Below are 12,335 nucleotides of genomic sequence, written 5' to 3'. Positions count from 1 at the left end.
ATGAAGTCTAAAGGACAGATGTCCAGTCATGGTGAAATCTTTGCTGTTGGTCTTAATTTTAGGGCACAAGATCTAAACTGAAGCACCCTGAGATGGAGATGACTGTGAGCTCCCAGGAAACAGATCTTTTTATTCCTAATGAATAAATGTGTATAATGGCTTTTAGTCAGAGAGAGCAACTCTGCCGCAGAGTTTATGCACTTCGGCCATATGTGGGTGATGGGCAGAAATGAAAAAGCTACAGAGATTCCTCACGGCAATTCCATTCATTTCCAAACATAGGTTTACACTTAGCTGCTCAATAAATTCTAAGTATGTTTAACTTTGGAATGCATTGTTTGAAATAAGTGAGTGGTATTCACAGGCTGAAGCAAATCTCCATTTTAGTGTTAGTCAATGTTGCTCTACCAAGTAAGAGAAAATGCTTTATTCAGTGTCCAGGACATCAGAAGTGACCACTTGAATCTGTCCCCCATTTTCTTCAAACTGAGGATTTGATTCGTTGTCTAGCACCTGTCAGTCAGGTACTTTCCACTGATCTACATATCTTTTTTGGTTAAGGCAGGATCACAGGGCTACTCAGGATGGCCCTGGAATTCTTAAAGTCATTCTGTAGCCCAGGCAGGACTTAAAGTTGTTATCCTGCCTCAGCCAGCTGGGATTACAGCCTGCACCTCCAAGACTGGCTTGAATCTTTTGCTCCTATTCTTGCTTAATAAAGAAAGAAAGAAAGAAAGAAAGAAAGAAAGAAAGAAAGAAAGAAAGAAAGAATTTTCTCCCCCACCCCTCTGCCCTTTGCTGCTCTGGCTGCTGTGATACCACCAGTATGAGCCTAACTCCATCCCTTGCTGACCCTTTCTTGGACATAGTCACTTTCCAGTGCCTGGGTCAAAGTTCAAATCTGGCATGACTCTTTTCTTTATCACGTATCTCCCTAGTTTCTTACCAGTTGCTCCGAGATCCAGAGGCTTCTCTCTTAGAAATAAGGGCCCAGTTTAAGTTGGTTTGTTTACATCTAACAGGCAGTGTTTACTTGCACCTCTCTTGATGGCAGACAATGTGGAGGAACAGTGAAATGAAGACCAGCTGTGACTTACCCTGCATGAGTGTCAAACTGTATTTTCCAATTTTAAACATTTACAGAGTATATTGGACATCTAAACATGAACCTTAGCTTAGAGGAGTCTAAAGCACCTGTATCTGGTCCTGAGGCATCATCAGCGCTGATCATTTTATGAAAGCTGCTGCTCTGGTTCGATGTGACCCACCCTGGAGGTTTTCCCCCATCTAAGGCTGAGTTTGAGGGTTAAATGAGGGAGGGGAAGCCTGGTCCGGGTCACAGTCAATAGACCTGCACTTAGTGATTATTTTTGTTGTATGTCGGTGCCAATTTTGTTACACTCCTTCTGGCCTTCTTGGGTCTGTTCTTTGTCAGTAGCTGAAAGGAGAGCTTCAATAAAGGGACAAGCAGCACGATTCTTACCCCTTCTGAGCAAAGTGTCCATCCCTCACAGCTATCTGTAGCACAGCATCTGTAGCTCTGCCGTTCTCTTTCCTTCTCTCCTCTTCTGTCATCGGTGTTGACAACACCCAAGTGTTCATGTCCCTCAAATCTTCCCAGGGTTACACTCATGTGTGCATTTGTGAATCAGCACAAGCCAAAGCAATGACAGACAAATCAAAGTTGGACAATCTCTAAAAATAACACAAATTGGAAAACCCCAAAATGTTTAAGCCCTTGTGATTTATTCCCTAAGCCACCTTGCAATACTTTTACAATAAATGGTAAGAGATTTGATGACTCAACTCACTTCCAGAATGTTTTTACCAGACCATTTAGTCCACAGACTTTTGTTTTCCTTTGCATTATGTCTAAAATGAATAAGACCTTTGTTTTCTCCTCTAATTAAAAAAATCATTTCTTATAATAGTCTAACGTCACAGGCTGACATGTTTTCTTTGGACTCTTAGCCAGAATTTTAGTTGAGATCAAATAATATTTATGAAAGAAATTAAACATTTTTGAGCATCATACATAGCACTGTGCTTCTCTGAGTGCCTCAGGCCTTAGAGTGAGCTGTGCTAATTTGGGGAGGAGTGTGCATGCCCCTCCTACCCAGCCATTTGCTAATAATACAAAAGTAATCATTTGATGATGTAATAACAACTAACCTTGGTTTTCATTCAAAAATCATAAAACAAGGTAGAGTTCTAGAATTGCAAGATTTGCTCATCACTGATGACTTGATCTGATGGATGGGTGAGACCAAGGAGACAGCTGGAGTAGACTAATTAATTCCCTGCTGGGACCCTGGTCCCTGGCTGGAAGTCCTTGGCATTGAATATTTCTGGTTGTGGATTTAAACCAATAACTGGGCTTTTCTGTTTTCTCATTCAGTAAAAGGAAGGGTGGAGGTGGCTAAATTTTTAGGTCCTTTTGACTTTCTAAGCTCTTCCATCTTATGACCAAGCTAGAGAGATTTTGGATTCCACTCTAGTGTTTGCAGGTAAGTCATTTCACTGTGTTGACGGCAGAATGCAGCCAAGAAGAGAAAACATACAATCTCTTATGCGGAACAGCTGCAAATGCTAATTGCAGTTTGGCCTTCCTTCCCATCAGTTCCTTTTACCTGGTATTGTAAGTGGCCCTGCTATCCCTCACATAGGCACAAACAGGAGTTTATCATTCAGCTGTGTTTTATTCAAAGAGCCAGTGATCTGGAAAGACAGTAGACAACTATCCTAAAGATCTTTCTCACATCTCACCTCCAGCCAGCATGTTACATAGGGATGGAAGCAAAGGCAATCAACTGTTCCAAGCCTTACTCTTGTCCCTCTGGTAAGGTGGTCAACCTTGTCTTGTGGTTTATGATGTTGGTACTTTTCTTCTTACCATCACCTCTCCATAGCTGGAGCAGGGTTCACAAACACCAAGGTCACTGACTCTTGAGTTCTGCTCTGGCCATGCACTCGGGTGACATCTATACAAAAGGTTAGCTCAGCACAAACAATTAGCAGTGTGTACATGGTAGTTCCTTCCTGAAGAGTGATGTTCACTTGCATCGTTAAAGAACATGCAGTGCCTCTAACAGTACGTGAGCTCCCGTAGTGTCTGGTCCTCAGCCTACCTCCTCTGTCCTTTGTCAATGGCAGCATCAGCACCTTGCCTCTTTCAGGACTAGATTGTGTGGCGCCACATTCCACAGGGAGGGGATACTCTTGTCCTGGCCTACTATGCACTGACCTGCTTTTCAATACAGGCAGTGTCCCCTTTCCTTCCACTCCCTTGCAAGGGCCTCAGTGAGGCTTCAGGTGTGGATTTGGTCTATCAGAAAGGAATGTCACCAAAAGGACCAGGGTCACTGACCCCAACGGATTTTGGTTTCCATTCTCAGAACAAAGTCAGAGCAGTGAGTATCATGCTTTTCCAACCAGGCAGCTTTTGGAAGAAAACAACTTGGGCAACTTTCAGGTGTTATTTCTACTAACTTTATAATCTTTCCAACTTAGCTTTGAACAGTTCTGTATAGATTTGAATGGGGAAGATTTGACATCCATACAAATAAATCTCTTCACTGTCTAACTGGATTCAAAGATCTCATAGCTTTATGATAAAGTGTTGAACTGCTTTCTGCACTTCAGGGTTTATTGAGTTTGTTATTACACTTATTATGTGTGTGTACATGTGTGAGTGTGTTGCACCACAGTATGCATGTGGACATCAGAGGACAACTTGTGGGAATTGGTTGTCCCCCTCTACCATGTAGGTCCAGAGATTGAACTCCAGGTGTCAGGCATGGGAACAAACATCTTTACCTGCTGAGCCATATTGCTTGTGGCAAGCAATAGTTTTATGTTCACAGTATTAATAACACCTGTATCAAAAGAAAGTAAATAGGTTGAAATTAAGTTAGGCAAAATATATTAAGAGCCGTGAACCACTGACATACTTGAGTCCCTTTAGAATTTATACAGTCTCCTTTGTAATCTCAATTCCTTGTTCAAAACAAAACAAAAATCCTTTTTCCCGATGGGCCAGAATTCAAGCCTGATGAGTTTGTTCTTATTTTGATATTGTTTTCAGGCTAGTAATGAAGCATGCTGGAAAGTAACTGTGACTCTGGGATTACATGTTATTGTATTTGCCTCCCAACATGCCGTTCATCCCTCAGGTAAAGACCAGCTAGTGCTGGAGTTGGCCTACGTACCCAGAACTGTAGAAGCTGTCTGTTCCTCCAAGATGCTCTCCTTCCTCAGTGGGAAAGGCCAGAGCGTCCTGTGAGCTATGAGACAGAATTCAAATCCCAGTTCGTTCAAAGTCCATGGAAAGTTTTTAGATCAATCAAAGTTTTCTTGACGCTGTATGTAAGAAGAAATACTTCACTTACTATCAAACACAAGTCATCTCAGGGTCTTTGGTGATTGTCAGCCCTAGAGGTGGGTCTGTAGGTAGACAGTTGAGACATTAGATGGGTCTTTATGCTGTGAACAACTCAACTTCTCCCTGTGTTATAACCACACCTGGACCTTCGAGACCCAGCAGGAGAGCTGCAAGGCATGCTAAGTTGGGGCCATAGTTGTTGTCTTCTGAGCCTCCTGCACCATGAAGTAGCTGTAATAATGCCATGACTTACAGAGACTCCTTGACAAATCCCCCCAGTTTCTTCAGAGAGAACCACATACATGCATGTGTGGGTGAATAATAAAAATCTGTGTAATAAATACTATAACCTCTGACCTGTAGCCTATAGTCTTTATGCCTAGTCTTAACTGTCATGTATCCTTGGATTTTGGTGCTAGGATCTTTGATTCTCCTTTGTAGACACTCCTCTGTCCACACACATAACCTCAGTTCTAAGATGGCCTCTAGGAAATATGCATGTAATAAAAATGATGCTAAGTTCTAAAGTTTCACATGGATAGATTATCTATAGCCTAATGGATGGTTCTACTTCTTCTGAGGAGGACTCCTCATTTCTATTTTGATTCATACTAACATTCATAAAATATTTTAAGTGCTCACAAGGAAACAGCCTTGTGCTGACCTCTAAAGTTATAGTAATGAATGAAGCTGAGCCCGCATGAATCCTTGCCTGCTTGGGTCTCAGACTGAAATCAGGGTATGCAGAGTGACCTTCTTGTGCTGGAATCCAAAGCTTTTCCTCCATCTCTCCCCAGCCATAGTCATAGTCCCCACATTGCTTTAATCCACACTTGACCCTACTATTGCTCTATGTATTTTAGCAACTTGGAAGTGTGTATAGTGTGCTCGCCGCAGTCTTGAATGTTGGAAACATTGAGTTTTCCTCTGTGGCAACTGAATACCAGATGGACAAGAGCTACATCTGCAACCACACAGCGCTGGAAAACTGTGAGTGATGTTGTCTTCCATTCAAAACTGAACTCGCTCCTATCTTACACTGGTTCACATGGGGATGATTTCAAACACTGGTCCTCATGTAGATCCCACAGGAATGCTCAGGTTCAGTTGTATAAAAGTAAGTTGTAGCTGGGCGTGGCAGCACATGCTTGTAATACCAGCACTCAGGGAGGCAGAAGCAGGTGGAGCTCCATAGGTTTGAGAACAGCCTGGTCTACAAAGAGAGTCCAGAAAAGCCAAGGCTACACAGGGGAACCATGTCTTGAAAAAGAAGTAAGTTGTAAAAATCATCCATGAAGCTGGTATGGTGGTGCACACCTTTACTCCCAGCTCTTAGGAGGCAGAGGTAGATGGATTTCTGAGTTTAAGGCTAGTGTGGTATACAGGACAGGCAGAACTACACAGAGAAATCCTGTCTCAAAAAACAAAACAAAACAAAACAAAACAAACAAGAAATCAGCTAATAAAAACAACTCTTTACCCAGGCAAACTGATTACCATGGACAGTATTGCCAGAAACTAAGCTTTAATGAATGTGTTATAAATTGGGTTTTGATATAAAAATGTAGAAAATATTGATATGATGTAGTTGACCTATATAAAAAAAGAATTTAAATTGTCTTCTAATGTTTAGAGCCTGTGATGGAAATAAAACTTCTATGTGTGTGTATGTATGTGCACGCGCACATGTGTGTGTGTTTTCTGCCTGGATTCCACTCACTCATTTATCATGTATTAGTTAATTTTCACTTTCCATTTAAGAGATGCACATCATTATTACTCCAAATCAGAATTTCTCTCAATAGTAGAGTTTGGCAAAACATTCCTAATAATTTAGAGCACCCTGCTTATTTTCTCCAGTGAAATAGTTTTATTCCTACATACAATATATCTTGTCCTTTCATTTTTTTAATAGTGACATTATACCCCCATAATTCCTTATTTTTTATGAATTTCATTTGCATTCTAGAGATAATAATACTAATATTTTACACATTCATTTTTCTCCCATTTTACTTATGTGATTGGTCCTGATCTGTCTCTAAGATACCTATTTTCTGTATCCTTCGTGGCTTTGGAAGCATTTTTGTAATAGACCAGAGCAAATGTTTAAGGTCGGCATAGAGATTGCCATGTACCTAGAATCCTTGATAACACCTGCTCTGATTCTCCATGGATAGAATCAGTTGATTGGCACACAAGACATTAGATTATGAGCTGGGAAGCCATAGCCATGTAACACCGTTGATAAAATGCAACCCTCCCACCCAGTCATAACTGAAATATAATGTGTAGCCAGCAGAATGAGACACAATATTGTTAGGTTATGATATTATCCTTTGCACTGATGAGACAGATGCCTGAGATAAATCACTTTAAAGGGAGGAAAGATTTGGGCCTATGTGAAGTAAAATATCAGGGCAGGGAAGACTTAAGAGAATAAGTGTGATCACCTTGTGTGGCAAGAACGCATAAAGAGACGAGGAGAACAGGATCCCAACATCCCCTCAAGGGTGCAACGCTATAGACTAATTTCTTCCACTGGGCTCCACCTCCTAAAGGCAGGCCCTTCAGACGTACCACTGTCTGGTAACCAAGCCTTGAACATTTGGGCCACTGGGAGACACATAGTGCTCAGAACATAATAGTTGTACATCAGAATAGACTTAGAAACAATTAAACTAAAAATTTAATTTGATCATTAAAACCTATTTTTCTATAGCGGGAAAACTAAATAGTTCACTAAGGAGTGCTACAAATATGTATATATGTATATAATTAAAATTATTCAAACCACTTTCCAGAACACTTGTAGAAAAACATAAATATATTGATTTGCATTGAAATTACTTATAACTTCATTTAAAAGGATTTTGTCCAAATCAAGAACAACTATTTCTGCTTATTCTTTTATTGTCACCATTGTCATCCATGGCATGGTTACCTCTTGCTTGAAGTGAATGATCTCCCCTCATTCTCTTCCCTCATTCAGAAACCACTTGACCAGTGTATCTGTGACCTCTCAGCCTCCTCCTTGTCCTCCATCAACAGCCTTGCCTTGTCTTCCTGTCCTCTTCTTTCTTCCCCTTCCCTCTTACTTTCCCTTCTCCTTTCCCATCTTTCTTTTTCCTCTTTCCTCCCACTTAAGTTTCTTGGCTGGCTTCCCTTCCCTCCAGATTAAGAGCATCAAGACTGAGACTTTGTTTCCAAAGCATCATCCATAAAGATACATCCTCATGTAAAGCGCCTTGCGTGTAGCAGACAGGCAAAGAGTGAGTGTGAGATGAATGGACGGTATCTGCATGGGCACAAACATACAGCTCAGTGGAAGACTGAGCAATGTATCCAACTGAAATGACCACAAGGACATACAGTTCAATTAGGCACACCGTTGTAGAGACAACCGACGGCTAACTGTGAGGCAACTACGGGACTTGAATCCCTTGCAAACATCATATTCCTAAACAGATTCTTTTTTAATTTAAATTAATTTTTTAATGTATTCACTTTACATCCCAATTGTAGCTGCCTCCCTCATCTCCTGGTCCCATCCTCCCACCCTCCCTCCCTCCCCACCCCCACCCCGTGCCAAAATAGATTCTTAAATTTTTATCACACTTGTTTATTTACTTGTGCATTATATGGTACATGTAAAGGTGAGAAGACAACTTGGTTCTCTCATCCCACCAGGTAGATCCCAGGGTCAAACCCAGGTCATCAGGCTTGGCATGAAACACCGTTACCCATTGAACCTTCTGTATGGTCCCTATAAAGAATTCTAAATGCTAAAAATCTTAATGCAAGAAAATTCATGAAAGAACCCAGTGAAACACACTTGCATAATCCTGAGGTGAAAATTGACTTTATATTCAGAAGGCCAAAGACAAATGATCTTTAAAAGTAACTTTTAACTATAAAAATTAAAAGTCTTTCATAGAAAATAAAGAACATTTTGATATAAATGAGCATTTTGTGAAAATGGAAAGGACACAGGAGACAACTTCCTGAACAGAACACCAACGGCCCAGGCCTTAATGTCAACCATTAATAAATGGGACCTCATGAGGCTGAGAAGCTTCTGTAAGGCAGGAGACACTGTCAAGAGAACAAAGCGACAGCCTACAGACTGGGAAAAAATCTTCACCAACCCTACATCTGACAAAGGTCTAATATCCAAAATATATAAAGAACTCAAGAAATTAAACACCACCAAACCGAATAACCCAATTGAGAAATGGGGCTTGGAACTAAACAGAGAATTCTCAACAGAGGAGTATCAAATGGCTGAGAAACACTTAAAGAAATGCTCAACCTCCTTAGTCATCAGGGAAATGCAAATCAAAACAACTCTGAGATTCCATCTTACACCCATCAGAATGGCTAAGATCAAAAATTCAAGCGACACCACATGCTGGCGAGGATGTGGGGAGAGAGGAACACTCCTTCATTGCTGGTGGGAATGCAAACTAGTACAGCCACTTTGGAAATCTATCTGGTGCTATCTCAGAAAAATGGGAATAGGGCTTCCTCAAGACCCAGTTATTCCACTCCTTGGAATATACCCAGAAGATGCTCCAGCACACAACAAGAAAATTTGCTCAACCATGTTCATAGCAGCCTTATTCATAATAGCCAGAACATGGAAACAGCCTAAGTGTCCCTCAGTAGAAGAGTGGATAAAGAAACTGTGGTACATATACACTATGGAATACTACTCAGCTATTAAAAACAAGGAATTCCCGAAATTTGTGGATAAATGGATTGAGCTAGAAATGATCATAATGAGTGAGTTAACCCAGAAGCAGAAAGAATCAAATGGTATATACTCACTTATATCTGCATACTAGCCCAAGGGGCATGTCCCACGAAAGCCTTCACTTACCAGGAAACTGGGACAGAGGGGAAGGCATACTATTGGGACTCTAAATGAGAGACGCATGGGAGAACAGCAAAATAAAAGAATCCAGAGGGTCCTAGAAATCTACAAGTAGAACAATATGATAGGCAGATTTGGGCCCAGGGGTCCCGCTCAAACTAAGGCACCAGCCAAGGACAATACAGGAGGTAAACTTTAAACCCCTTCCCAGATCTAGCCAATGGTCAGAATATTCTCCACAGTTGAGTGGAGAGTGTGATACGACTTTCTCACATACTCTGGTGCCTCACATTTGACCATGTCCCCTGGAGGGGGAGACCTGGTGGCACTCAGAGGAAGGACAGCAAGTAGCCAAGAAGAGACTTGATACCCTATGAGAATATATAGGGGGACGTAATCCCCCTCAGGAACAGTCATAGGGGAGGGGAATAATGGGAAAATGGGGGGGGAGGAATGGGAGGATACAAGGGATGGGATAAACATTGAGATGTAACAAGAATAAATTAATAAAAAAAAAAAAAAAAAAAAAAAAAAAAAAAAAGAAAATGGAAAGGAGAGAAAATAGTTCCAACATATATATCAAAAGACCACTGCAAGCATAAAGAGCTCTCAAAGTTGATTAAGAACAGATGATGATGGATGGCAGTCTGTAAAATGAGAACCACTAGTCACAAAATTTTGAGAAGTATTCATCTTTACAAGGAATAATTGAAACAAATAGAACAGTGGTTCTCAATGTTACTACTGCTGAGACCCTTTAATACAGTTCCTCATGTTGTGGTGACCCCCAGCCATAAAGTTAGTTTTATTTCTACTTCATAACTATAATTATGCTACTATTATTAATTGTAATGTAAATATGTGATGTGCAGAATATTTGATATGCAACCCCTGTGAAAAGGTGTTTTAACACCTCCAAGGGGTTGAGACCCGAAGGTTGAGAACCACTGAAACAGAATAAAAACCTTTCCTATCAAACTGGCCTGGCACCCATGAAATTATATTTATCTTCTTGGATTTTCATTGGCCAATGAGAATGGAATTGGCAAATATTTAGAGAGGAATTAAACAGCTCTGTGAAAAGCATAGCTGTGTTTACATAGTTTGGAACAGTTGTGACGTTTCTGTGATCTTTTATGCTCAAGAGAGTTATGTTAGCATTGCTTTACAATTATGTACATAGGGAAACAATTTTAATATTCAATGATTTTTAAAATTACTAACATATTGATATAGATACTAGAATATTGCTCTGCAAATTAAGGTATTTATAGACAATGCTGAAAATGGGAAATGTTTAAGATATTATGTTAGGGTACAAAATTTGAGCAGAATTATGACAATAGCCATACCAGTAAGGAAAGAAATGAACTGTGTTAAGTTGGAAGGCAAAATTTCTGTAAGGAACATATATGGCTTCTTCAACCTGAAGAAATGGGTTAAGACAGAGTTCAGTGATCTTGGTCACAAACCAAAACTAATTGTCAAAAGTCTAGGTTCAAAATGTTGGGAAATTTTTAAGTAAAGTAACTGGTTTGAAGATTTAGCCTTTCTATGTGCTATAGGCTTAGCTAAAGATGCCTTTTGTAGGTGAGGAGATGGCCCAGTGGTAGACCACTGGCTAAGCATACCCAACGCCCTGGGCTCATTCCTCGGCACAAAAAGATGCTTGTTATATTTTTTTAATTAATTTTCCTTACTAAGTTCCAGCATCATTAACTATAAATTCCTATGATATTTGCACATCATTAAGTATTAAAATTTTTCTTCAGTATCAACTTTTGACAAATTTTAGCACTTGGAATATGAAACCGAAAGAAAGCTTACCAAGAAGTACAGGAAAGCCAAGTCCCTGCTCTGTCACATATGTATTGCAAAGCATCATTCACATCCTCTTGTTGAGAACCCCTCCAAACCCTAAGTTGTTTTCTAATTCATTTTCACGTTCTAGAACTAATCACGTAATAATCATATCAAAATTATACCAAACCTATCCACTGTGCTTTAAAAGTATTTAGCATAAGTTGGTGAATTTGGTGTTCAGATATGCAACTGCCTGCCTGGGCTCCTGTTCCCTTCTTCCAGACAGTTTGGCTTGTGCTATTGTGTTGTAGCCTAAAGAAGCCACAGTTTTGGCCAGTGATGGCAAGAAATGAACAATCAGGAAGAGGCAGGGAGACTAATGTTGAGCGGTAGCTTCTTTGGACACCACAAAATGGTCACACGTGTATGGAATGCCAGGGGCTGCGGTTGAATGGTGACATTTCTGTCTTCTGAAAGTAGAGTCATTTTCACTGTCCCCTAAGAATAATCTATTGAATTTTGCAGCCGCGTCTTTGCTTTGCATTCAAGCAGATGAGCTTCAGGAAGCTCTTACGTCGCACTGCGTGGTCACGAGAGGAGAAACCATTATACGGCCCAACACAGTAGAAAAGGCTACTGATGTCCGAGATGCCATGGCTAAAACTTTATACGGACGTCTCTTTAGCTGGATAGTGAACTGTACTAACAGTCTGCTGAAGCATGACATATCGCCGAGGTAAATGTTTTGCGCAACCGTTCCCTGAAAACGTTAGGCAGCGTGTCTGCTGTGGATTTGTACGAGTCCCTTTGAGTATGTTTCTGATTTGGTTTAATGTAATTACCAAAGTTGCGTTCCTATAGATAAGCTTCGCCTCCTTGTAGCACCCATCACATTACCAGTCCACGTGGCTATGAGACGTCTTGGTTGCTATAATGAGAACTGTAGCAACACTAGTAATCGCGGTAGAAAGTGATTTTAAGTGCGGCGCTGTATTATTAGTTCAGATGTTCTTTTAATCAGACTATGTACCATGAAGTGTGTGCCATTTTACACTTGTATAAAGTGTCAGTCCAGCAGTTCTTTGTTTTTGTTTCATGGGCCTGAATTAAACCGGGACTATAAAGCAAATCCACTTTTCATCATTTAATTCTCACTGCACCCTGCAGTAACAGGTGCTGTGACTTCTAAGGAAACCTGATTCTGAAATGCACAAGGACATGATAGGTAATAGTCATCGTAGCCTGCATATGAACATCAACACCCGACCTTGTATC

At 40.5% G+C, this 12,335-nt stretch overlaps 1 protein-coding gene across 1 annotated transcript in view; it reads left to right on the top strand.

Annotated features, from left to right (window-relative positions):
- The window catches only part of Myo3a (myosin IIIA), a 160,311-nt gene that overhangs the window by 87,390 nt on the left and 60,586 nt on the right, over positions 1 to 12,335 (top strand). Inside the window, exons 16-17 of the mRNA XM_051150895.1 lie at positions 5,245 to 5,371; positions 11,586 to 11,796. Coding sequence (XP_051006852.1) covers positions 5,245 to 5,371; positions 11,586 to 11,796 — 338 coding nt within the window. The remainder of the gene's footprint in view (positions 1 to 5,244; positions 5,372 to 11,585; positions 11,797 to 12,335) is intronic.

This window comes from Acomys russatus, chromosome 9 (assembly GCF_903995435.1).
Source record: "Acomys russatus chromosome 9, mAcoRus1.1, whole genome shotgun sequence".
Taxonomy (NCBI): domain Eukaryota; kingdom Metazoa; phylum Chordata; class Mammalia; order Rodentia; family Muridae; genus Acomys; species Acomys russatus.
This window is presented reverse-complemented; position numbering and strand designations above follow the sequence as displayed.